The sequence below is a fragment of the Aphis gossypii genome, chromosome 1, assembly GCF_020184175.1.
Source record: "Aphis gossypii isolate Hap1 chromosome 1, ASM2018417v2, whole genome shotgun sequence".
In the NCBI taxonomy this organism is placed as follows: domain Eukaryota; kingdom Metazoa; phylum Arthropoda; class Insecta; order Hemiptera; family Aphididae; genus Aphis; species Aphis gossypii.
In genome coordinates, this window is record NC_065530.1 from 260,249 (window position 1) to 288,222 (window position 27,974).

The 27,974-nt window shown below is 33.3% G+C and overlaps 2 protein-coding genes across 6 annotated transcripts in view; both read right to left on the reverse strand.

The window, feature by feature from the left end:
- LOC114120763 (tyrosine-protein kinase Fer) overlaps nucleotides 1-4,538 on the reverse strand; it is a 38,398-nt gene extending 33,860 nt beyond the window's left edge. For 3 of the 5 annotated variants that reach the window (XM_027982780.2, XM_027982779.2, XM_027982777.2), the window contains exon 1: nucleotides 3,703-4,524. In XM_027982780.2, the coding sequence (XP_027838581.1) occupies nucleotides 3,703-4,107 (405 nt within the window). In that variant the 5' untranslated portion in view covers nucleotides 4,108-4,524. Of the gene's footprint in view, nucleotides 1-3,702 lie in introns of all 5 variants that reach the window. The other 2 variants (XM_027982778.2, XR_007603895.1) reach the window with 2 other exon arrangements.
- A 5,886-nt stretch (nucleotides 4,539-10,424) lies between these two features.
- Nucleotides 10,425-27,477, reverse strand: LOC114120745 (mothers against decapentaplegic homolog 6). Its single transcript, XM_027982759.2, has 5 exons — nucleotides 25,911-27,477; nucleotides 23,660-23,713; nucleotides 20,521-20,595; nucleotides 12,900-13,115; nucleotides 10,425-12,177 (listed from the first exon to the last, which is right to left on the reverse strand). Exons 1-5 carry the CDS (start codon nucleotides 26,374-26,376, stop codon nucleotides 11,855-11,857), a joined length of 1,134 nt encoding a protein of 377 aa, XP_027838560.1. The 5' UTR covers nucleotides 26,377-27,477; the 3' UTR covers nucleotides 10,425-11,854.
- Between the last annotated feature and the right edge of the window lie 497 nt (nucleotides 27,478-27,974).

Genomic DNA, 27,974 nt, shown 5'->3' on the forward strand with positions numbered 1-27,974 from the left:
TATTGAGTAAAATAATAATAACTTTTTGTTTCGTCTGTTTTACTCTTTCTGCACTATACAATTTCCCGAAAAAACATTAAAGAATAGAGTTCTATAATACATATTTTGAGAAAAAATATTTTCGAAATTTTGTGAGGGAGGAACAATGTAAACCAGGGAAGTAGGTCAGTAATTTCAAATTCGACGGGGCACTTGATAGAACGCGAAACAAATGACCCCGTAGGCGGTGTGCTCGGCGTTTATCTCGTCTTCGAATTACGTCCGCACCGGTTCTCGCGAGCAGGCTTCGCGTTGGAATTTCGTTAATATTAATATATATAATCTTATTTAGAAACTGTAAGTACAACCACACGTGTATGTATACATGTATAAAATGTGGCAACGAAAATTAGGCGTCTATATAATGTACTTGAATAGTCGACGAACGAACATGACGTATTGTGGGTCTAGTTTAGTAGTTCCTATGATGGTTAACACAGCGAATTTGTAGCGATGTATATTATAATAATACAATATAATATGCAATATAGTACATTGTGTGCAGTATTATAAGTGAAACACACATACCACAGAAGTGAATACTACCTACCCTATATAGAAATAACTGATATCTGATAGTATTATCCAACTATTTACTAGATATGACAGGTTAAGTATATTAAAAATTGTCACATTAATCTTTTACAATAAGAAAATGTACACGATCTTCCCCTTGGTATATTCAATGAAATGATCATGAAAATATATTTATTGAATTTATACATCCATTATATACAAAAAACGTTAAAATATATTATATGAACTACGAAATAAATACATATATACAGGGTTATTCACCAAGTTTATTTTATTTGCAAAATTACATAATGATCGTGGCAAGGTACTTGAGATAGACAAATTGTATTATTATTATTTTATTATTACATATTTAATATTTATATTTTCTTAAATCATATTGTCAACTAGTAATAGTTTGCAAAAATCTTTAAGATTTTCCTGTTTTATCCTCTTACAAACTACTATTTTTCAAACGAGAACCTTTTTTTTCTGTAATTTATTTTATAGAAATATTTTCTTTTTAATTTTGATAGTGGTGTCCGAGTTTTTACATTTTAAGTTTAATTTTTAGTCTATGTTTATAGCTACAGCACTAACAAGGTTAGGTTAGGTTAAGTTAAGTATATATATTGTTCATTGTTTAATGCTCATATTTAAGTAGGTTTGAAGAAAATATTTACCCAAAAATATATAGAAATGAAGGAAGATTCCGATTTGAAAAATAATAGTTTATACTGCCACTAGATTATTCATAAGTAATACAAACATTATCTCCAAGTGTAATCAAAAATAACAAAAATTATAATATTAAAAAATAATAATATAATAATAATATATTATTTTAAAAAGGGGGGTGGATGTCCTTGGTGAATTATTCTACATTTATAAAATTGGTTTAAACATAATTATATAAGTTTTATCATGTATTCATGTACCTATATAAATTACGATCATATTCGCAGTCAATGACCCCGGATTCATCCATTCGCTATAACAGACCCGCCCGTTAACTCTCGCTAAAGTTTAGTTTTTATAGGGATTGCTATTATAGTCTACCTTTTCGATCGTTGAACTATTTTACTGAATAATTCATAACTATTTATAATATACAAATATTTACTGCAATAAAAACATAGTTTCTCATTTTAACTAAAAATACCAATAAATATATTAATTATAATATATAATACATTATACATAGTACTGCATAGTACATACCTATATATTATGTATTAATACGAGTATTACCTACCGTGTACTCAAGATGATGTTATTTGAATTTCATAATTCTGCAGGCCTATTAAGGTCGTATCACAATAACTACAATAAGAATGTCAGATATTCTTACATAGTATGAAAGGCACGCCTTTGAGTAATTTTTTTAAGATGTGTTATGTATAATTTCAACATAGTACGTATTTTAATAAATAGTCACGTCTTTTACAATACTTACACAATGCAATAACACATTTTAATCACATAATATACACACAATATGATATAATATTAGAATATTAGAATTATTTACACCGTGTGGGAGTCAGTTTTCGACAGCTTTTAGAAGCAGCGATTTCCTCGGAAAAACATTGCATGTTCACACTTATAAGTAATGACTTTTAACGATGAAAAAACGTCGCAAGCCTAAAAAAACACGTTTGGCAAACCTCACGAAAAATATGTGTAGGTAGGTTCGGCATCTAAACAAAAATCGTGCTCAATACGAAACGTTAATAGAATCAAATCGAAATAATACGTATACAGAATACCTAACCCGTCTACCCATCCACCACCCACCAGACTACCTGCCTACTGAATATTTTATCAGGATCTTGATCGAGCGCTTGTCGTCCTCGAGACCGGCCAATTGGAACAATATTAAAATTACACTACATCGTCAGAGTGGATAGCTGTTGGACACACGGGTTTTCCGCAGGTTTTTCCATCGTATATAATAGCTACACTAGTCTAGTCAAGTGTTATTACTACAACATTCTATTATATTATTTATTCGTATACATAATTGCGCCACATATTAATACTAATAATTCCGTGTGCGTCAATAAACTACATAGGCAGAAAGAGAATGTTCACTATTCCATAACGCCGATCGATGCCGTCGTTTTCGGTTTTCCCGGTGGTAGCAATAAATCCTTGTACAACACAATATAATATTATAATAATACGATGGAGCTGTGCGCCGAGATACAGTAACCGTTGCATAAACACTACGCCCAGGACTGTCCGTGAATGCGGAACACCCACGAAACGAAGTTATGCTAAAACGATTTGCCAAAACGATCGAAATGACATAAAAATTAGGTCAAAACTGTAGATACGATGATTGGTCATAGTTAATGGAAAAGAGGGGGTTGAACACCTACAAGCAACTTGGACGACTCATATCAGTAATAACAATACTACTCAATTAGGGTCCCGAAATATGTTGTCAAAGTAAGGTTTTGATAGATACGAAGTTTGATTAAATTTGCACTGCCCTCAAATCTCCAAAACGAGTGAAAAAATTAAAATTACCAAAAGATAATCTAACATTTGTAACTAATATTACATAAAAGAATACGATATAATATACCTATTATCTACCTATATATAAAAAAAAATGCTTTAATTTGTCAAATATGTTTATTTTGTAAAATATACAACGAATTATGCAACATTAAACTTTTTATTTTATTTTACAAAAACAAATGTTTACCTTATTACCTATTATAGTGTTCTACATCTATAACGACTAAATGAAATACGCAGAAAATTTCAAACCCTAAGAATCAATAAACATAATATTAGGTATATTCTTCGGGGTTATATCATTACGATACTGAGAACAATGTCAAAAATGGAAAACAAATTGTGTTCAGAACCAACCTATGGAAAGTTTAGTGCTTTTAATTTCAACCTTCTCAGCAGTTTTTATAATTCAATCCTATAAAAATAGTTAATATTTATTGATCTTAAAAATTACTTTTACTGCTGAGGTACTTTCGATCAAATATTTACGACCTATAATTGGAGGAATGGGGTGAAATCTTTCAAGTCCTATTATACCTGGCTAACTATTTTGATATATCTAACTTTCAAGTGAATAGTATATTATTATTGTATACTGAGAAAGACACAAACACTCACGTTGTTGTACTGCAGCGATATCCTATTGTATTCGTCCTGATATGCTTTTTTCGCCTTCCGTTTCTCAGCGCATATGCCTGCGATCCGGTCCAGCGTGTTCTTCTCGATCCGGTCACACACAGACCGTATTGCCCGACTGGCTGCGTCTAGCTCGTCGAGTAGCCGCTTCCAGGCACCGGCCATTAGACTGCTGCCGGGCGTTGTGTCAACTGCACCACCGCCACACTTGAACCCGAGAGCGCAAACGGCGCTCAATGACGCAGCATACTCACGGTCGCACTTGAGCTTGCTGGTCACACACCTGCGCATCACCTCCAACATGCGAATTTCAGCCTCCTGTCGACCCACCAGGGCTTCGTATTCGGGTTTGCCCTGGGCCGTCGCATTACCGCCGGTGTACCCCATATCGTCTTAGTGTGTGCAGGCCACTGTCCTCCGGCAAGTCACGTCATCGTCTCCTCCTCCTCCTCTGGCTGTCTTCGACGCCAATTGGCGAATATTAGCGTATATTAACGAATTATAATCGTTATAATAATAATGTATTATTCGTGCGACCGCGTCTAGTAAACGTTAATAAATATATTAATAAATAGTTTAATATCGTTATGATCGTATAAAACAAAAATTATATCTATATAGGTACACGAGTGTATATTTTGTTATTATTATTATTATTATTATATATTTACACACGAAACGAATGACGCACACCAGAGAACAGTGGACTCCACAAAAACTCGACGCAGAGAACCCGAACCCGACTGAAGCACTGTCGAGTACCGACTGCCACTGCCACTGCCTGCCGTTGGCCGACGCGGAATTAACGAGTGTCGTCGACCGTCATTGAGGAGCGAGCTGCAACAAAAATAAACACGGTGCGGATTGTTGCGCCGCTGACAGTGTTGCCAACCCGATTGTGGAGACCACTGCTGTAGTTGCCGCAGCCGACTGGGATGTGTGGGTCCGTCGAGGAGGCGGATGAACGTGTTTCTGTCGACCGACGTCTGAAGAAGGTGTTTGAAATCTGCACTTAAACGCTCTTTTTTGTTTCCTCTTTGTTGTTGATTTCGTGTCCAATATCTTTGTTTGTTCTTAATGTAATTTATTTATCTCCACGATTTATGCGAGTATGCGATGTATACTACCAGATTTATGCGATGACAATATAAGGGAATACCTACATAGTAGTAATGACATATTGACAATACTTTTAAGGAGTAGCCACTCTAATAAAATTGTTTGGATAAGTGATAAATAATAATATAATAATAATAAATAATAAATGGTATGTACCATTTTACTAAAGCCCAGAGAGATCACCAGAGATATGTGTAATATTGTTATATTTTAATAACATAATAAATTTTGTTTAAGATTTAACGAATAAGAAAATTGGAATTTTTATTACAATACAATTTATAGATACTAATTGAAATTTAACTAATTTATTTAAATAAAATATATGTGGGTGCCGGGTACTGAGTAGTATTCGCTCTATCAGTAAAAATAGTTCAACACGTCACAGTATAGTAGGATATAGTTGCAAACTTACCGTAGGTAGATACACTTTCGATCAGAACGCTATATTATTACTTCGCTGAACATCTGAATCGGTTTGAAACGTAGGCGCCATGCCTAACCTAATCTAATCATGCCGTACATCACAAAAATAGACATTGAGCGGAAAACAACGGTTTCCAGAAATGTTCCATAAAAAGCGTACTTACGATATACACCGATTGTACCGAAATAATACATTCGAAACTTTCTATTTTCTAATACTTATGTAGATTGGATTTAAAGAATTTCGTAATATATTAATAGTTTTAAGTGTTTTAACACAGAAACGTATTTTATAGAAAAATATTCTTAAATGTCCTTCAAAGTTCAAAGTATAGGTAGTTAACTATAGAATTATTATATAATATTACTTGATCTAGGTACTGTATATGCTAAACTAAGTTTTTTTAAAAAAAAATCTTTACAAAAATGATGTAAAAACTACAAAATATATATTATAATGAGCATTTTATGGTACAAAGAAAATATATTAATAAATTGACTCAAGATGCTCTATGTTCAACGCTCAAGTAGGTATATGGAAATTACTGTTCAGCAGTTACTCGCTCTAGGTTTAAATATTATCTTAAAATTCGTTTTTTATTTTTTATTGATCATTTCTGTTATATTTGTTATAAAATTCTATCAAATAATAATATTTTTATTTGTATACTCTATAGTATATATGTAACTTAAAAATACCGTTTTAGAAATATGAAACTTGATAAATCTAATGGCTAACCTTATAAACACTTTTTATAACTTATAATAAGTATAACACCTTAGATAAAAATATTATATTATACGTAATAACTAATTACAAACCAAGTGTATACTTATTATCATTTTAACAAAGTGATCATGATTTCTGGTTAAAAATAGTTAATTACAACATTATGAATTACCTATCCTGATATCAACACTATTTTTGTAACATAAATTTCTGGTCATCACGTTTACATTTACAATTTCTGTCAACATTTAATAACTTTAGATTTAGTATAAATTAAATTTGTAATCAGTTATTTTGTAAGTTTAAAAATTTTAGTAGGTATAAACTATAAGCATAGGTATTTATAAAATTATTATTAGATCAAAATAGATATTGTTTAGGTATACCTATTTCCTATAAATATTAACTTATAATATTATTCCGATAATTTTTAAGACGTCATGATGCTTGAAAAAATGTTTTTAAACTTTCGATTTTTCACAAGTTTTTTTTTTAATTTGTTGACAGTGACTAACAAACTCCATAAGATTATGTTAAGATATCACGCTGTTCCCCATAGTTATTGTAATAGAGAAAGTCTAACGGTTAGTTGGCAGTATTATATTATTAATTTGGTCAAAAATTGTATGTTATTATAATATTGGCTTTTTGAACATAGTAAAAATCATTTAGAATCGTTATGGTAATTTAGTATATTGTTTTTTATTTATAATGGTAGGTAACAATTTTTATAAAATAAAAAAAGTTGAAAATCAAGACATTTACTGATCTAAAAAGTAATGTAGATACTAATTTTAAAAAAAATATACTCATCATTGTATAATTAATACATTCATTGCTTCGCTTTGAATTAAAAATAAACATTCAAAATAACAGAAAAATGGTGGATTGTTGGTACCGTTGTCCCCTGTATTTTAAGTCTAGTGGGACACTGTTAATTGATAGGTATGTTTTATTATTCCAATGATATATCATCGTTTATAAAAACGATATTGAGCTAAATATCTGTTGAATTATGCACTACAGATACATTTCATGGTATTTTTATTAGATATTAATAATAATATTATTGTTGACATATTATTTTATTATTAACGTTTGAGTAAATACAATAACCTTACAATAAAATTGTGTGAATAGCATGGTTCATCGTATAAATAGGAAATATCTGAGAAATAAAATATTTTTTTTTAAATATCGAAAATAAAATAAAATATTTTTAATATAGTTTTAAGTAATTAAGTCTCAATTCACGATTTAGGAATGTTTTTAAAAAATATCATAATAATAATGAACACTTTTATTCATCATTTAAATAAGTAATTTTCAAACTTAATACCTATCTATAAAAAAAAATTATGTTTAACTCCAGTGTGAACTACTATTATGAGGAATATTGTATACATTTTAAAACCTTAGCTATTAAAAATTCTCAACTGCAAAATAATTTGTAATTTTTGTGATTTTGACGAATTTGGTAAAAATTCTAACTCAAATATATATTGAAAAAAGGTGGTCAAATAAGTAACGATCTATTGTTGTAGGTCACTATTATTTTAGTGTTAAATTTGAATCTAATGATACTATGATAGGTACCATTGTATACCAGTGATTCCCAAACTTTTTATCTTTACCACCCACTTGTAAAAATAAAAAATGACAGACGCTCCGCCCTACCATAAAAAAAAAATGTATTGGTACATAAGTAAGCAATAACAAATTAATTAAGTTTATAACTTTCATTGCCCCCCTGGATAGCCCTATATCGCCCCCTTTGGGAAACGCTGTTATATACGAAAACGATTATGAACATTGAACGAGATGATTTGTCTTTGTCAGCCTAGGATATATTTTCTAGTGGGTGATAAAAAAGATGGTTTATGTTTTAAATTTTAATAATCTGAAAAACCTGAAATTAAATCATGTATAGGAAATTCTAATTTAAACAACTGGTGTATGTTTCAAGTTTCTTCGACTAGTAATTTTTAACTATAACAAAAATCTAAAACTATTTGATAGTAAATCGCTATCTTACGCGTTAATTTTGGATTTCGTAAAACTTTGAACTTAAGATAATTTTTTTTTAATTGGCTAAAGCTCAACTTTTTTATAATACTTAATTATAAGCCAACTTATAAAAAACCTTGTATTAAAATTTCAACTCTAAGCTACTTACACAAAATTTTTTATAAATTTTAACTACGAAATATTGCAAATATTCATGATTTTGATGAATTTTTGTCCATGTATGAACTTCAAATGTTAATAAAAAAAATGTGCCTATGTATTCTTATAATTTTTGAATCACTATTAAGACTAACTTATGAGGAACTTTGTATTAAATTAATTTTCAGGTATTTTGATCTAACCCAAAAAATTTTATCGATATTTATAAAAAAAAAAAAACGGCTTAGGTATAAGAAACCTTGTATTAACTTTTCAAGTTTTTTGGACACTAAAAGAAAAAACTTAGAAAAATTAATAATCTATCAACAGCTCAAAAAAGTCAAAATATTTTGAAAATTTAGCTGTATAATATAGATAACACTAATATAAACATTTGGTGAAAATTTCAAGTATTTACAGTGATTAGTTTTTAAGTTACAACAATATCAAAAATCTATTTTTTTGAAAACTGTTTACTTTTGACTTGTATAGAATGCACCAAGGATATTCACTTTGCCATTGGAAACCACCTAGTACGAAGTTTGAAATTGAAGCATTATTTCGACAAGTTATGCTGTACACGCAAACACAAAAAAAACACATCATTGTAAAATCAATTCAACAGACCCTAACACTTCGTTCAGAATCTAAAAAAATGTGGATATGTATTATTACAAATCTTATACATAGGTATATAAGAATAATTTATGTAGGATCTTGTACTAAATATTCATCAATTTTGACCCATTTAATATTTTTTATTGAAATTTATAGAAAAAAAATCGAAATTTTTTCATTTCTAAAAATAATATAAAAAGAAACAAAACATTAAAATTATATAACATAGGTATAGAAAATTGAAATAAATACTTGGTAAAAAATTCAAATTTCAACGGTAATTCTTATTAATTTTTGAATTATAAAAAAACAAATTAATTAATTTTATTAAACAATGGCTTATCATAACAATTCCCGTTTACATTAATTTTGTCTATGTTTTTCCATTTATTAAGAAAAGTACAGGGAATTTTTTACCTTAAAAATACTAACTACATCCAATTTTCCTACCAGAAAAAGCTTTTTAATTTAAAAACTGAAGCATTTTTAGTGCTATAAAAGGTGATGACAAACACCAAAAAACCGAGAACTCACACAGCTGTATAATAGTGGTGGAGAGGATCTAGGTGAGTAGGTTACTATAATGGATGTTTTAAATTTGAATGCTATGATAGGTACCTATCATTATATACGAAAAATAATTCTGAATGGAAATGATTTTCAGCCTAGGATATATTTTTTACTTTTAAAAAGTACAAATTAGATCCAATTTTTTATTAATAATCATACTCAAAGTTGTAGATTGAAGTATTTTTTAACTACTTATCATTAATACACAATAAAAATTTTAATTATTTTAAAATTAATACATTAATCGCTCTATTCAGAATCTAAAATATATAAATTAATTAATTGACCATTATAAAATCACATTTTTGATGCTTATAATTTAATAGATTTACATATTAATTATTTTAAAATCATTTAAGCGTTAATTAAAAACAAGAATCACCCCAATAAACATTATGTTCTAAGGTATAAGCATTTGCTTACAGAGTAATTTCAACTTATCAAGTAATTCCAATCTGAAAATTAGCTGTAAGTAGGCCTATGCTATTGTATCTTTAATCCCGAATCAGGTAACTTTAGTCTTAGACACAGTCCCACAGAGCTGGGAGGGGTGTCATGGTAAACATTATCAATAATTGAATAAATGTTATTTTTATAAGATACAAGTCACAGAACAATATTAAATTTATTATGCTATGAAATTCGTAGTAGGATGAATAATTATTAAAATATTAAATAAAATTATTTGTCAGTAATAACTAAAAATTAAAAAGTTATGACAGTATTTGTTATTTAGCCGTTAATTTATTGTTTCTATTTTTTGTAATAAAGAAGGGATATACATTGCCAACATTCCATCAAAGTACGATAACATTTTTAACCTTTAGAATCCAATATTTCATATCTTAAGAATACTGTAAATCAATTAGGTAATCAAGTATCCTTTCTATATTGTTCTACATTGAAAAAGAAGGTAGATCTGGAGAAACACCAGTGTCATTCTGTATTTGTCCTGTATTTATACATATAATTGTTTAAAGAATGTACTCAAATATTACAAAGTATATATTTCATAATGTGTTTATAACAAACATTAGGTATAATATAATATGATATATGCAGAAAAAAACAAACATTTAATTACATTTTTAAATATCATTTTATTCATAAAATATACAATATTTTTATGATACTTAATATTTCCCCATGTATTAAAAAAATAAAATAAAACTGTATTAGTGGTTTATATTATTGTACAAATAAGCTACTATATCTGGACGTGCTTGATAAACAATTAAAACAGAAACATATTTAATACAATTATATTAATTGGTCAAGATAATTGATACATACATGTATGTATAAATCAGTTATAATTTAAAAGTTTGTATAGTAATTTTAAATATGAAAATAATTATTTTGTATTAATTTAATTTGTTAAAAACATTATTTTTAAGAATATAAATTAAAAATACGTAGTAATACAATATGTTGCTGGGAGAGGGGAAATACAATTTTGATTAAATAAAATGGACTAATAATTTTTAACGTATATGATGATACAGAAAATAATGTATAATTACGTATTTCATATTCAATAATAACCATACATGTATTTAAAAAACAAACAAAAAATAAAAATTATGAATAAAATAGTCATAAGACAGGAACAGAATTCAAGTAGATTAAACTGATAAAAGTTTTTCTTTTATAAAAAGTCTATTACATAATGACAATTGTGAAAAACAAGAGCCATGAAAAAATCTGTTTTTTCCAATATATTTTTATTTTAACAGTTCAATATATATTATTATAATATTATGTAGTCTACATTTTAGTTTTATATAAGAAAATAGTAATTTTTTTTTATTTTACAATAAGAAAATGAATAATTAAAATTGGTAACATCTAAAAAAATAATGCTTTTCATGTAAAAGGTACAAGGCACATTTATTTCTCTTAAAATCTAACAAAATTTTATTTATATGAAAAAAATTGCCAAAAAATTAGTATTAAATTACAATCTTTTAGTATTCGCTATTCTATTTGAATTCCTTAACCAATTTTGATCAACAGTCAATTTTAAATATCCTGACTAGATCACGAAAAAAAAAAATTACAAAAACCTAGTTTATATTAAATTGGAGGAGGAACTATCTGTAAAAACGGGTTTAGAGGAGAAAAGGTAAATTTTCAAAATATTAATTCATGGAATGTGGATGTCATTAAGCTCTAGTTTCCCTTACGTGTTGAAAATAGCATCGTACCCTTAACAAAAAGAGCTGTCGTTAAGGACGCTGAACTAATATCACAATGGTATCCTTTGTTTTTACAAAAATTAAAATTAAAAAAAAAAAAAAAACAATAATTTAGTTTGCTCAAAGATCTCGTATAGACAATAAAATTGTATACACAAAATCGACAAACACGAACCTTAAACGCGCATATTTAACACAATTTGGTTTGAGTCACAAATTCAATAAAATTAGTCTTTATAACTAGTGTTTAGTTTGAGAATTTGAGAATAACACCGTCATCTCAAATTCCGTTTCCGGTCACCCTGTGTCATCTGCAAGGATCGAGCAGAACTTCGATCCAAGTCGGACAGGATGTGATTTCCTGCCTGGAATACTTGGGCCCCCATCCTTTGGCGAAACTTATGCGTACGGCGTTCGGGTCGACGGGTCCTACTCGCACGCCGTTTGAATAGCGTATTCGATCACCATGCGGATTGCCTGTGAATATGTTTAAACAGTGGCCAGACGGTACACGAAATACAAGATAAGACTTGCTGTCCGGATCATCTAAAGTAGGCGAGTTAACGAACATTGGCCAGTCACTAAGATTATACGCCCACACGCCGTCTTCTTCTCGACTTAAAGCTAGACCTATATACAAACAATTAGACATAATTAATATATCAAAATGGTAAAATTAGATAAAAATTCAGATATTTTTAACGGGAAAATAGAGAAAATCATGAAAATATATTATAAGTAAGGCTGTGAATTTAATGCATTAAAGCATGTTATTTTTTTTTTTTTTTGCTACACTGTATAATAAAATGAATTCGGCCAAAATTTGTTTTGACTTATTTATAGTTCAAATAATAATTCTTATTTAGCCCATTTTTGCATATTTCATGGGTTAAGGCAAATAAATGCATGGTTTAATGATTTTTTTGTATAAATGCTTTTTTCCGTAATATTTAAATTTTTTTAGTTTATTTGTTCAAAATTGACATTAAATGATTTAAATGTATAATTCGTATAAACTGTAAATTGTGTAGTTTCATGGAAACTATTCTATTTTTATTTGGGTATTTAACTTGTATTATTGACTATTGTACTATTGAAGACGAGATTAAATTAATTTATTGATATCAACTCGTACATGACGGATGACAAAAATCGTTAAGCAATTAAAAAAAAGTTAAATTTTAGTGATTTTTTGAGTTATTTTTGAAAAATGAGAGCATATTTTAAGAATTTTTAGAGCATATTTTGTCAGTTTTTAGTACTTGTATTATGCATGCATATTCAATAGTTTTTAAATGCATAAAATTAACAGCCTTGATTATAACATAAGTCTAGACGAATGTAAAATATACCTTGTCCGATTTTGGTCCTGTTCCTAAGCACAGACTCTGGAGGGCCTTGCGCAGGTGAAAAATGATGTTGAGTAAGGGCGGCTAGAGACAGACCCGTGCCAAGTGGAACGTTCCAGAATACATTCACGGATTTTGTTTCTACAGGAAACAACCGTCCAACTCGTTGCGATAGCTCCCAATATGCCACTTTACACCATTCTTGTTCGTTTTGTTTTTCTAAAACATAAAAAAACATATAAAGTAAACAAGATAACATTATATTTGGTAACGTGCTATTATTATCAGTAAATTGTGACTTCTAACGGGTTTTCTTAAGCACCGATTATAAAATATTGTAATATAAACATCTGATAATCAAATGGTACATAGGTACCTACAGGGCCGGCGGAAGACAGGGTGATAGCCCAAGACGGCAATTTTTGTTTAAATACCCACGGGCGGCATTTTAGAATTTATTTAGCTTTAATAGGGCAGCATTTATAATTTAGTTGTGTAAATATTTAGTCAATGGGGTAATTTTAATTTTTGATTTAGGGTAAAGTCTGACCAGCTCATTTAATTGAAGAAAAAAATAACTTTCTTCACTCGCAAGTTAATTTTCAGTTACATTTTTATTTCAATACATTGTCATTTTACATGTTATTCGTGCTATAAAGGAAACAAATATTCTATTGTTTCCGACCAGAAAAGTCAAATAAAATACATAGAACCTACATCAGTAACGTAATTTTAGATTTTTCTAGAAGGCTAAACAAATTAAATTACAATACTAAACACAACTACTATATGAGGCAACTGAAGTGAAAAATATTAAAAATATTAAATAATACCGCCAGAAGTTCCTTAGTTATCACGGATAAAGGTTTTAATAATGGTTATTTAATACTAAGCATTTTTATTGAGGTAATTTATATTAACAATGGAATATTCATTATTTTAAAAATTGATTTTATTTTATTTCATTGCTAATATCAATTGCTTCAATAAAAAAAGTAGTTAAAGAAATAAAGTTAAACGGGATTACAATATCACTTTACTTAGCACTTACATAGGTAAGCATCTTATATATATACACATTATGCACCCACTAATCTATAAATATTCCAAATATTAAAAAATATTTAACTAACATTGTAACAAAAATTTTTCAGTACACAGAATTACTGTGTTCAGTTTCATAAAATTATGAAAATAGCTATAATTTATTAGCAACAACCAGCCAATCTGACATCCGCGGTTAAAATCAGACAAGGGAAAATGCCTATCTTGCTTTCACTCCAAAATCATGCCACAGAATATAGAAGACACACGTAAATTTGAATGAGGAATAAAGCTAACATAAGAAACCGTGATGATAGCACGATAATATGATATCATTAAATAATAGTCACACAGTCATTTTTACCCCTCCTTTGTTTTATCTGCGGCGCATTAACGACATTCCGGCGGCGTCTTTATAAGTGATGACGGCTGTGTCGTGGAGAGGATGACGACAAAAACGGTGTTGAAGCTAAAATATATTTTCTAACCCAGTAAATCAAAAAGGGGCAAAAACATGTAGAGACCAAGGAAACTGCATAATGGTGTTGCAAGTATGTATAATATGACCACCACCACGGTGCGGCGCCTGATACTAACCGGCGTATAATACGGACGACCAAGACCACCACCAGATGTGATTTATCCACGCATGAAAGCAGGTCCCGCCACAGACCCAAAATGAGTTCAACCTCCAACCACAAGAGAAAAGATAAAATTAGTATGGCAGTATATACGTATAAATATAAGGGATTCTCATAATATTTTACAGTATTACAGTCTATCAATTACAAGGTGACGACTAATATGGTGTAACCAACTGAAATTCACTCAAAGCACGTTTTTCTTGATTCCCATTCAACAAAAAAAAAAATTCTAACGTATAACACCATACTCTCAGAGAGAACATTATTATATTATTTACCTATAATACACGCACGTGCACGCACCATTTAAACTGGTTTACAAATGCAACTGAACAAATAATGCACAGAACGTGCGTTTATCGATCAACGACGATAGTCAGAGGGATTTGATATATAACGATGTAGCACAGTACCAAACTGCCGCAACGATCCTAAAAATTTCCGTTGAAGTACCACCTACCTACATAGCATTATTAAAATAATTACAATAATAAAAGTAAAGCGTATTGTAATCCGTACATTACGTATTATAATAATAATAATAATAACAAATAATAGACCGCAATCCACTGATCCGTTCATATTGGGCTTTTTAAATACAATATAAAAATAATGATGATAAAACTAATAACCGAACGCACACACGATTTGTTTTTGGGTGCACGCGGCATTTCTGACATTCCTATCGGCTGATGGAGCGCCGCCCACCACTCGCATTCCTCCGAGAGACGACGAAGACACGTCCGACGTCGTCCTTCTATATAAACCTTTATTTATTATTATTATTTTTTTAAGGATATTCCATCGTCACCGCCTAACCGTATACACTATACACACACACTGTAGGTACTAGGTAATAATAATGATGGTTTGTTGGCGGCAGGTCCCTATTAGTCTTCTCCGAGAACAAACGGCAATCGTCGCTGCTCCCGTGTTTGTTTTTTCATCTCTTTCTCTCTCTCTTTATTGATTGCTCGTTTCTTGGTTTCTCAAGAAACATATTATATACCTGCCCACTGTAGACAGAAGAGCGCATTGTTGTAGTTAGGTTAAGACGTGAATACTGTATAGGTACTTAAAACAAATACTTCAATAACTTCCGAGTGTAAAACAATAGTTTATACCGCGAGTGTGTTAGTATAATATTATATTTTATATGATACATGAGTTTTATTTACGAATGATTTAAAAATAAAGTTTGAATTGTTTAAAAAAATTTACCCATGTTATGTAAACCTGTTTGTTTAATTTATTATCAAATCCTTATCACAAACTAATCAACGCGTGTTATAAATTATAATCAATTACACTTGAGGTTTAATTGAATACCGACAGGCGACCGAACGGAGAATATTACCTGTTAGAATGCAGTATTTTGACGGTTTTCGTAGAATACTTCTTCGTAATCTCGAAAACAGATATAACTGAATGTCAAGAAAATAAATTTTAACACAATATGTCCCTCGTGAATTGTTTGTCGCTCACGGTTTTTCTATGCAATAAAAAGTAAAAACGTTTGAGGCCCACTGAGAGGTTTAGTGTCCGTGCTCGAGTACTACGGTCTGTTTTCGTAGTTTAGCCAGTTCAGGTAATTGGGATTTTGCCTTTTTGTCCAGCACACGAACGAGTCCGCTCGTGTAGAAAATATGTGACCTGCTATAAGTATATTGCTAATATACATTTACTTCCCTCCGTTCACGCCATTTTTCAGTATATATAATATATAATATATATATATATATATCCGATACCGAAATATATCACACGCAGCGTTTCTGAATAGAATATAAAAAGTATAGAAAATACTGGTAGACTACCATTATATTATATTGATGCACTTATCCCGAGCCCGGTTAACATGAACCCTAACCTGGTTCGTCAACAATAATATAATAATATAAATTTTCGTTTCCCGATCTCGAATTTGATCCGTTATGTACATAACATTAACATAGTCCGACGAAAATCGCCATAAAATCAAAATTAAAATCCATGCGGAGTGGTTGGCAGCGACAAATATAGTAAAATTAATAATATTTACTACGGATAGAAAGATAAACAAAGAGCGAAAAGTCAACAATTATTTTTGTCACGGGATGTACGACGATGATGATAATTATTATAATAGTATTAACATCTAGTCATTATTATAACTAATAATATATATACGACAATATATTAATATGCTAATGAACCGAATACAACGGCGGACGAGTAGTACTCTAGCTCTCCCACAACCAACCCACTCCGACGTGCACACGTTGAGACGACCGGTTTTTTGTTATTTGTATTACACACACACACACACACACACACACACACGCACGGTGCAAGCCACATACATTTTTTCATTATTATTATAAAGCGCAACAGCCGCCACGCGTATAGCATATTATATATATTATATATATATAATGTTATTAAACGAATTCCGCGCGTCTCTCTGATGTTCTCGATCACACACACACACATACACACAGGTAATATAATATAATATAAACTGGCCGCCGCCTCGGGTTCGTATGGTGTGTGTGTGTTTTTTATAAAGTCGGCGGCGAAAGCATTGTAATTTTCGTAATTGGCACCCGCGGGCGTGTTGTCGCAAAAACACACGGATCGCGGCGATCAAGCATGGGCGTGCCATCGAGGGGAAGGCTTGCGGGGGATCCGATTAATATAAACGCGTATTCAGCTGCTGGCCGTGTATCAGTGTGTATCAGAGGCGGCGTTTTCCATAGACACAAACGAAAATCGAGTGCGTGTGGGAAAAAACTGACGGCTGAAAATATTAAGAGGGAAACGAGAAATTGACGAGTGCTTTACTTGTTATTATAATAATATACATTATATTATACAGCATCTCTATCGCTCCGTGTTCTGCGTTATTACTATTATTATTAGACGCGCCGTAGTCGTAATAACCGGTCTCCGGCGCCGATCGACTGTGGAAATATAATAATAACGATTTGAGAAAAAAAATATTAAAAACTCAATATTTATCAAACGAAACTTGAAGTGGCAGAAAAATTTGACTACTACAATACAAAATATCATATCGTTTATAATTTTATAACCGCGAAATAAGAACACGGTTTTTGTTTTTCGTATAATTAACAGTAAACACGTTGAAGTTAGGTTAATGGCTGTGGTGTGTTTATTATGGCAAAGGGATGACGACAAACGGCGTTCGTGACGACTTTGTCTTACATCACCACTTGTGATCATCATGGAAAATCGAAGATTATAATAATATACCTACAGCAGGGTCTTAGGTTGCCGACGACGAGCTAGAGCCGAGTTTCGGCGGCCGTTATACCGAGACGAACTACGTCGGCGACGGATAGCAACCGGTTCTCCTATACAAATCGAACGAACGCACGCACAGTGGGAGACCCGTGATGAATGGCACCGGCGCGGCGGCGTGCATTGGACGCCGGCAACCCGGTCGGGCTCGGGCGCCACACAACCCGTCATTAGCAGCGTGCACACAAACCACCCCACTCCAAACCAGACGACGATACGCGCGCACGCACACAATACAAATATAATAATGTGTTTTTTCAATTATTATTCCATCGGAGAACCCTACACAGGTACCCTACCACTGGTATCAGGACGGAGAAAATCGGTATTTCGTTGTGTTTGGGACGGATCTAAACGAATATTGGGACGACTATAACTATTTTTAGACAACTGTAGTTTTTGGTCGATCAAAAAAACGTACTTAACGTGTGCGTTTCTGCAACCACGGCTACAGTTGTTTTGGTTTTTTCAGATTTCATGTGTGTTTCACGATGAATCAACAGTGTCGGCGTGACGTCACGGGCGCCAGTGATCGGCCCCCAGTCCGTCGCCTGTAATAGTTTATTTTTATAGGTCTTTGAGTGGCGGTGTGGTGGAGTGTGTTACAGTGTGTATAGCGTGTGCGGTTCGAAAAAAACCAACGTCGCCAGTCTATTTACCCCCACCCAGGTCGCTCATATCGGCAAAACACAACGACAACACACACGCGTGTAATAATATTCGTCGTCACCGGCACATATTATCAACGGGCCGTCGCCATCGCTAGCACCCGGCACTGGCACTGGCACCGGCACCGACACCACCACCACCGCCGTCACCATGCCATTATCATCGTCGTCGACGACGTTGTCCTCCCTCTTCACCACGACCGCCGCGGACGACGCCACGACCGACCTCATCGTAACGATAACGCGGCAGTGGCGGTGCGAAGAGAGGGAGCTGCCGCCGATCATAGATCGCTGCCGCCAACAACAGGCGCCGCTCATTACCGACGCCGCGACCGCGAAAACGATAAACACGCGCGCCAACAAATAACCCCACCGCCGCCCCAGTCTCGAGTGTATATAATATTTTAATATTATATTATACTATACGAGCAATAATCGATAATCCGCCGTCGAGACGTATAATATTACGATAATAAGTAATAACATTATGATTATTATAAGTGCGCGGGAGGATAGAAAATATTTTAATATTTCTGTAATATTTTATTATTATTTTATGTTTACTACGTATTGAAACGTTGACCAGAAACATTAATAATGAAATAGCTAATAATTGTTTTTTTTTTCTAGTGACACTGTCTACAATAATCTGCATTCTCTCCCCCCACCGCCAACATCACCACCATAAATAAAAGAGTTGTGCATCAATGAAGCGTTTTTTCTTTTTTTTTCATCGGACAAAAAATCGAATAATTTTTCATTATCTTCATTATTTTTTCATTTATATTTTGTACACAATTGGTGGCGGGACACTTGTTACTACAACGACGACGACTGCAATTGCCTAGGCTGTATCTCATCGATTTCGGGTTCCTTTTTTTTTTTTTGTTATCCACGTCGACCTCGTCTCTTTCGCCCTCCTACCCACAAGACTCCGATAAAAAATCCCGAGGCTATAATAACACCGTAATAATGTTACATATTATTATTGTACACATGTAATATAATATAAACAACAACACGGTGCGGCGACAGTGGCGTGCACGCATGCCAGTGGCGGGCGGAGGGGCTAGAAGGTCTACGGGTAATTATGTCGTTTCCGTGTGGTCGCCACTCGTAATTAACCTTTGCCTGGTTTTTTTTAAAGTTTGGTCGGGCGCCAGTCGGTCGCGCGGGTGCACCGCAAAATGTCATCTGCCGACCCCGCCACCGTACACTCATTGTGTATATGTGTGCGAGTGTAAGTGTATACGTATATAATATATATAATAAATACGGAGAGGAGGCACATATGCCGAGACGCCAGGCGCCCACGACAATCGCTCCGCCGCGCCGTTCTCACGTTCCTATTATTTCGACTGTCCTTCGCATAAAAAAAAAAAATAATAATAAAAGAAAACCCTAACATCGCCAAAATATATCCTTTTATATTGAATAAGTATCGCACAACGTGTATTATTATTTATATCATCCTGCAGCTTATATGTATAATACATAGGTAGCTATAATATTCAAACATACAAATGTGAACTTATATATATATACATATATATAAATAAAAAAATGCTCACGAATATTTACAAAACAATCCAAAATGTATAGATTCAAGACTACCTATATAGTGAATACTAAGTCACATGTTTTATAACAATTTGCAAAGGACAATGGTTGTGTGAAAATAGAAATAAAAATCACAAGATAATTAATTATTTGAATAAACATTTGTTCTTCTTGTGAAAATACATATTTTACTCAGCTGTATGATTTCGACAACACCACAACCACAACAATATTATAGTAAATTATAATTATTACGACGTAGCATATCTATAAAAATAATATTTCCGTCACAATAATAATATGTACACATTGTACACTGTATAGTGTATACACATAACAATGGAACTATTAGAAAAATATCTAATTACGCATTAAAGTTAATCTAAAAATCAAATTAATGCTTACCGTCACCGTCAGTGCTAAATGAACCACGAAGTTCGTCATCATTACTATCCCAACTACATTCACTGGGTGCACGATCTGAAAATGAAAAATTATTTTATTATTTATAAAGATATGCATAATGTATTTTTTAATTAAGTTTATATTTAATTAAGATGTTTTTGTCCACCGTAATGTCATATAAATGTTTATTGTTTCACAGAATAACGGCGATATCAAGTATATGGCATATGTATTACACTATTATGTAACCGCAAGTCATTTATCTCACATTAGTTGTTTAATGCTTTACCATTAAGCGCCATCTCGGCCGTCATCACCGTTATCATATAAACGATTTCCCATACAAAAGTTGTATTGATGATGACAATATAATTATCGTTCAGTGTTCAACGATTTTCACAATTAAACAAACCATTAACATTGAACGTATATTGTATGATATTATTAACTGGTTAGCTTTTTTCACTTTCGTCTGGGAAAATTAGAACGTGTCTTTAGAATCTTAATATCTAACCAATATCTTAGCTCTTAGGAATGATGTAACCGATCATAGCATTTATTTATTTAAAAAAATATAAACATATATAATAATATATATAAGAAACAATACTATAAACGAGAGTATCGTACAGAATATTTATAAACGATCAGATCGATTGATGAAAAGAAAAAACAATCTATAACATATCTATTGTGTGAGAAAAATGTACAGACTGAAGGAGTTGCGGCGACGGTACACACTGCAACAGTTCTTGTGATGCTGTTTTATATATTATTCCTGTTGTACTCGATCAGATGACCACATTCCCAAGGAATGATTCTCCGATTCGCTCTCTCCGCGGGACCCATCGCCGTCTGTCCTTGCATCTCTCCGCACAACACACACTACCGTACTGGTTATTTTTATAGACGCCCAGTTTATAAACATCACTTTTTTTTTCATTCATCTTTTAAATGAAATAGCAATTCCGTCTAAGTAATCGAAAATTATTTTGAATCGTATTTATCCTTGTATTCAATTCAAACTAAATCATTAGACATCTCAAAACTTTACATAATTTTAGATCAATATAACTTCGTGAGTATTTAAATGTAAACTAACAATATCTAGGGCTTCAGAGGTCTACACAAGTACGAAATGTTCTAAAAATAAAGTGCATTGACTTTTTGATGATTTTATATCAATTATCCAAATAATAATCCAATATTTATAAACATAATATATTATATACTTATAATATTATATATTTACACAAGATTATTAATTTCAAATATTATTTTTAAATTCGACTAACAAAAACGATAATAATTATCAGCCATACGAAGCATTTTATACATAATCAACTAATTTCCTATAGAAAAGAAAATTAAATATATTATATGATATAATGTATATTCGTAACAATTACATAAAAATCATTAAATACATATGTTTAAAAATGAGTACGTAAATGTATAATTATTCGAGTATTTTAAAGTTTAAATTATTATTATGTCAACAATATTGTAATTTTGCAATGATTTAGTCGTCAAATTACTTTTATTCATCGTTTAAACATATTATATATAATTTCAAAAATCGTATACATAAAAAGTTTATAGCAATAATTGCACAAATTAATAATAATGTATAATCGTCATTAAAAAATTCATCACACTATAACAGCATTCAAATGTTTGAAATTTAAATAGCATAATAGTTTTTCGAAATTGTATTATGCTGATACCTAACTAAAGTTTAAATTGACAAAATGTTTACAGACTATAAAAATTTCTAAGAAAAAAAATCTGTTTACGCCTTTTATTGAATCACTAATAAATTCACTACTTTATATGGATAAAAAATTGCAATCAAAGTTTATACGACTCTTTGTATTTCATATATTATTTCCACCTCACTGCATTTTATATATCTTTTTTAATAGCCCCATTTTCGTCATTCTTTTGTTTCCACCCTCGCTATAGTCTACATTGGCAATCCGGAAATTCAACGGAACTAGCAAGCTAATCTCCAAGCTTCCACTCGAACGGATTATTATTCACCGAGGTCGTTATATGAGATGGCCAAGAGGGTGGGCCGGGACAATGCACACGTGTACCTGCTTCGAACTGCCGTCGCTTGCAGGATTAGGAATTTTTAAGGGGTGAATTCCAGATCGTTTTTCACCCTCCTGTGGAACACCGGAACAGTTTACGACGCTTTCATTGGGGGTAGACGTCGTTTAAACACACGCAACCGGAAGATTACTTTTCAGCAGTTTTTGCCTCTCTCGTCGAAAAATAATACTCCTAATATTTCTACCACAAAAACATTTTAAACGTTATAAAAATAGCACTTTTGCAATATCCAATAAAATAAGATGTTTACACAATGTGAAATATATAGTTTTATATAAATTTAATTCAATAATTGAGAATTGTTTAAACCATAAACGCACATTTTCAGGACGAATAAATTTCATATTATTTTATAAATAATAATCAAAAAATATTTTTTTAAAGGGAACTGACAAGAATTGTTAATAATACAAAATTTATTTCATATTAAAATAATTTTATATTTATAAGTATAAGGATATGAAAAATATAAAAACAATTAAAAAGAAACGTAAATTAAATAAAATCATTGTTAATAATAATTAAAAAATAAGAAGGAGACTTAAAATTAGATCAGTTATTGTAAATCTTATATTTAAATGTATCCAATACTATTTTATTTACAAGTACCTATGGTGAATATGAAAATAATATTTTAAGATTTATTAATTTATTAATGTGTATTATAAAAAAATTTTAATTTTAATTTACTTAAACGTAGCAACATAATATATACTATGTACTTTAAATATTAGTTATTATAAGGAGTAAGGACCCCTACATATCTCATCAAACCGATAAATCGGAGTGAAATTGAAAGTCATTGACGCTGTCATTTTTTGGCTTTGTGCCACTGAATTTTTTACTTCAGATAATCAAATAGTATGAAAAAATGTGTACTTTCAACGCAAAACATAGCTTTTTTTATAACGATGAAGGAGTTTCAGAGTATATTTAAAGTACAAAACTACAAGTTTAGGTGACTTTATAGTATTTAGAGTTTTAAATAATATAAGTAGTATTTAAAATAATGAACACTTACCTTCAGGTTTCAGTTTTTCCTTCACGAACCTTGAGTATGGTGGCGGAGGTCGTTCTAAAACAATATAAAATGCAACAATATAGTGTTTCTATATACATATATATAGTGTTATTTTAATATATATTTTTTGCTCAGATCAGTCGGACCTTTTCCAACGAGAACAAGCAACCGTGTCGGAAACTTTTACTAATTTATTACCTATAGATTCTGTAACGTTATCATTATAAAGTTCCTTTAAACATAATATTGTGTGCGCATATAATATTTTTGGTAAACTAAATGCAAAACGCATCTGCATACATTATACGTCTCTACAGCAGCCATTATTCACTGATTATCGCAAAATGTAATGTAATTATTCATTAATATATATAATATATATAATATATTTATGTATACCTATATATTAATATGAATATAATACCACTACAACCACCACGACACGTAATGAATATTTATGGATATCAACATTCAACAGTGGAAAAATATCACAGATTTTTTTTTCTTTTTTCTCCGTTCTGCCGGCGTGCGAAAGGACCACACAAGTTTGCATTATCCATTTGTACACGCGGGCACGCCGGCAGACTATTTATACGCTACACAGTCACACACGCGCGCTCGGGTGCACACATATACAGATACAGACACATACACACACCCGTAATGGATTTTTTAGAAACTAGCAGTCCGAAGAAGGATGATGAGGAGGTAGAGGAGGTTTATCGAGAAAAACGATTATTTCGTTATTTTTTTTCCTGGTTTTCGTCCAACGTAAATACGACCAACGTGTGCCAATACGTGTACATTAACTATACAGTATACATGTGGCGCCAACCAGTATTTATAAATAAAACATAATAATAATAAAAAGCGACTCCACTTGCGCCGTTCGGGTTGCGCACGTCCGAGAACTATATGGACAATGATCGCCAATTTTTAAATAACCAAATGAGTTTTTTATTTATCATTATTATTATTATATTATTATTTTCGTACCTTTGGCCGAGGGAATGTGATGACGGACGTCACGTCTGTAATGTAATGTACCGCCGACGCCACAGTCACACCGCAAACCTGGCGGAGAAAGACGTGCGCGGTCGGAACAGTGGTCAGAGGGGGAGAGACGCGCGCGCGGTTGGGCGCCGTGGCGGAACTGGTGGCGCCGTTGGGTTGCGTGACCGGGTCTGCGCGCTATTTATTTCTCATCCGGCCCGACGGCGACGACTACGACGGCGGCGTCGGGCCAGGTGAAGTGTGACGCAATTGGATCGGTGGATAGTATTATATTATTATTATTATTATTATAGGTACACTAACTATTTACGGTTTAATATACGCTAAACGGTCTAAGTTAGATTTAGATGTACTTATATGTGTTGAACGACAAAATAATACACGGAGGCGGCTTACAAGAGAGGGCCTAAAATATTATAATTTCTTATGTAAGATACGACGGGATGAAAAAAAAAACACTCATTAAGCTGCAGCGGTATTCGCAAAACGTTGTTTTTTACGAGAATTATTGGCCGCCACACAATAAACGAAACCGGCGCCGCTCCGTCGCAATGTTTAGTTTTGTGTTTATCCCCCGCTCAGTCTATCACTCTCACTCTTTCTCTCTTTAAGTATATATGTAGTAAATAATATGCATACATACAAAAATATATTATGTAGAAATAGATGTTTATGTACATATTATTATATTAAACTGAACGTGTCAGCCGATCTTATCATTTTCTCTTATCACAACAAACACGGCGGCAAGTTCCGAGAATATTAAATTACACACTGTCGGCGTACCGTTGTACGATACATCACATAAATGCCACCGCCATCGTGTACTGTTGTCTTATCAGCGGCGTACAGATAGGAAATCCTGGAAAAAAGGCACGACGGATGAAGGTTAAATTTGCAACAATATTACGGTGTGAAGAAAAACAACACTCGCACAGTATATTATACACGACGAACGAGATGGAATTCCTATAAAAATATACGTACGAATAATGTACTATTGAGAATACAATTCGTTTAGCCCAAAACCACAATAATTGTCGACCGATACAAAGAAAAAAAACATTTTTTAAATGAAAATCTCTAAATCCGTTCATTCGACTACTGAAAATGCGTTTTCAGAAAATGGAAAAATACATCGATGCGAAAACCCTCGACAGGCACACACTTTAGTGGCAAAGGATTAGTCAAATTAAGTATAATAGGTAGATTAAGCATAAGAGTAAAGGGCGCTTACCGATTTCGCATCGTCTGCTCCAATGGTACGGATTGCAGCATACCATGTCGGGTTGTTTGGCCGACTGGCAGGAAGGTGTGCTTTTCAGCTGTTCAACGGTCTTAAGGTCGGGCCACCGCCACAGCCGGCAGCATATGACAGCCGGGTCAGCGAACAGAAACGGCCGGACGGCCACGCACTCGGCCGCGTCCACGCCACCGGTGTCCACGGCACGAAGCAGTGTCTCCAGCTGCCTGTCGTCCAGCCGCTTGAACAGCGCGTTGCGGAACTGCCGTTCGTCTGACTCGATCGACGATGACGGGTGCGCGGACGGAAGCGATGTCGCCGCCGCTGCTACCGGTGACTGAGCGGCTGCGGCGGACGCCGAGGAGGTTTTTTCCGCACACCTGGCTTCATTGTCTCGGCGCACCCGTGCCTTCCACAAGCGTTTAGCTAATGCCGTCCGCCTCCTCCTGAACATGAACATAAAACACGTGAACGCCGCCTCGCATTTGGTGGCCACTACTTCCGCCGACCCGCCGAACCGAATACTGCGCTGGTCCGCCGGCGACCGGCGTGACGCGCGCGCGGCGGCGGCGGCACCTTGATATGTGATCGCGGCGTGCGCACCACGTTTTCCGGACGCATCCGTGTCGGGCCGACCGTTGTCGTCCGTGCGGCGTCGTCTCAGACGATGCCGCCGCCGCCGTCGTCGTCGTTATAATGTACCGCCGCCGTCAACGGCGACAACGACAGCTGCAGCCACGGAACTGTAAACAGTGGTCATTTCGCACCGCAATCACACCAGCAGCCAACAATAATTTTATTACTACAGCGATATCGTAACGCACTGCACCGGCTTCAAACGAAATCACAGAAAACACGTCGACCGGTGAACGACAGTGATCGTTAATAAGTATTTAATTATTTATTGTAGATTCCTCTTAACACGTGACATGCGATCGGAAAGAGTCGAACCTGCGACGACAACAAAACCAGTCGCACATGATAATATACACTCCACACACGCACGATTATACCGAATATTTAATTATGTATTTTATATTTATTTCAAAAATAACAACGATGAAGATAATAATAATAAACAACAACGATAATAATAATATTTAGATTATTTTTGTTCCGATAGAATATTATAGAGACGACAACGACGGAACAACTTGTCGGCCGATCGGTACGAGACTGACGAGTGACGAGTAACAGAGCCAAGCCAAACGGCTACGAGCGCACACACGGCATTTATGTTTGTGTACGTGCGTGCGTGTGTGGATTGGAATGGAACGCGGGCCGTCGAGGCGGAGGACTTGCGCGTGTGTTCGTGCGTGCGTCGGGTAAAGAAAACGGGAACGACGACGGCCGCCGACGTCGTGGTGTAACTATGCCGCCAGCCCGGTGGTAACGCCGCACCGCCCCGCCGCACCTACTATCATGTGCAGCCGCCATACCGACGTCGCGCCGCTGCAACACCGGCTCGCCACAACCGTCACTACCCGCCGGCCGTCCCGAGTACCATGTCTCCACGCACGGGGCGCCACCTACCCCGGCGCCACAGGCGCGCAGTGCGACCACGCGCGCCGAGCCGAATGTCGTGGATTTGTCGCACGTGTGGTCTCTCTCACTCACTCGTTCTCTTTACTCCGATGACGCGCGCACACACACACTTTTTATTAAATGTATAATATATAACTATTATTATTGTCATATATAGGTATACATCGTCATCGATGCCGCTGTTTTTAATAAGACGTTCTCTCTCGTTGTTTTTATTGTTTCTTTAAACATCTGACAAATGTATTAGAACACATCATAATTGTGTGTGTATACTAAAACGGAAATCTCTACGTTATGAAAATGATATACACCAATAATTTAAGATAGTAAATATCAACAAGATCGACGTGTGAATTTTTTTTTAAAATTTTAATGTCTTGCTAAATCGTCAAAAATATAATTTCTAAAAGCCTGAAAAGAGAAATTATATTTGTCTGCCACGAGTGTACGATTTATTTTCTTCCAATTCAGTGGTGGTATTACATCAATCAATCGTAAATCGTAATACCTGCC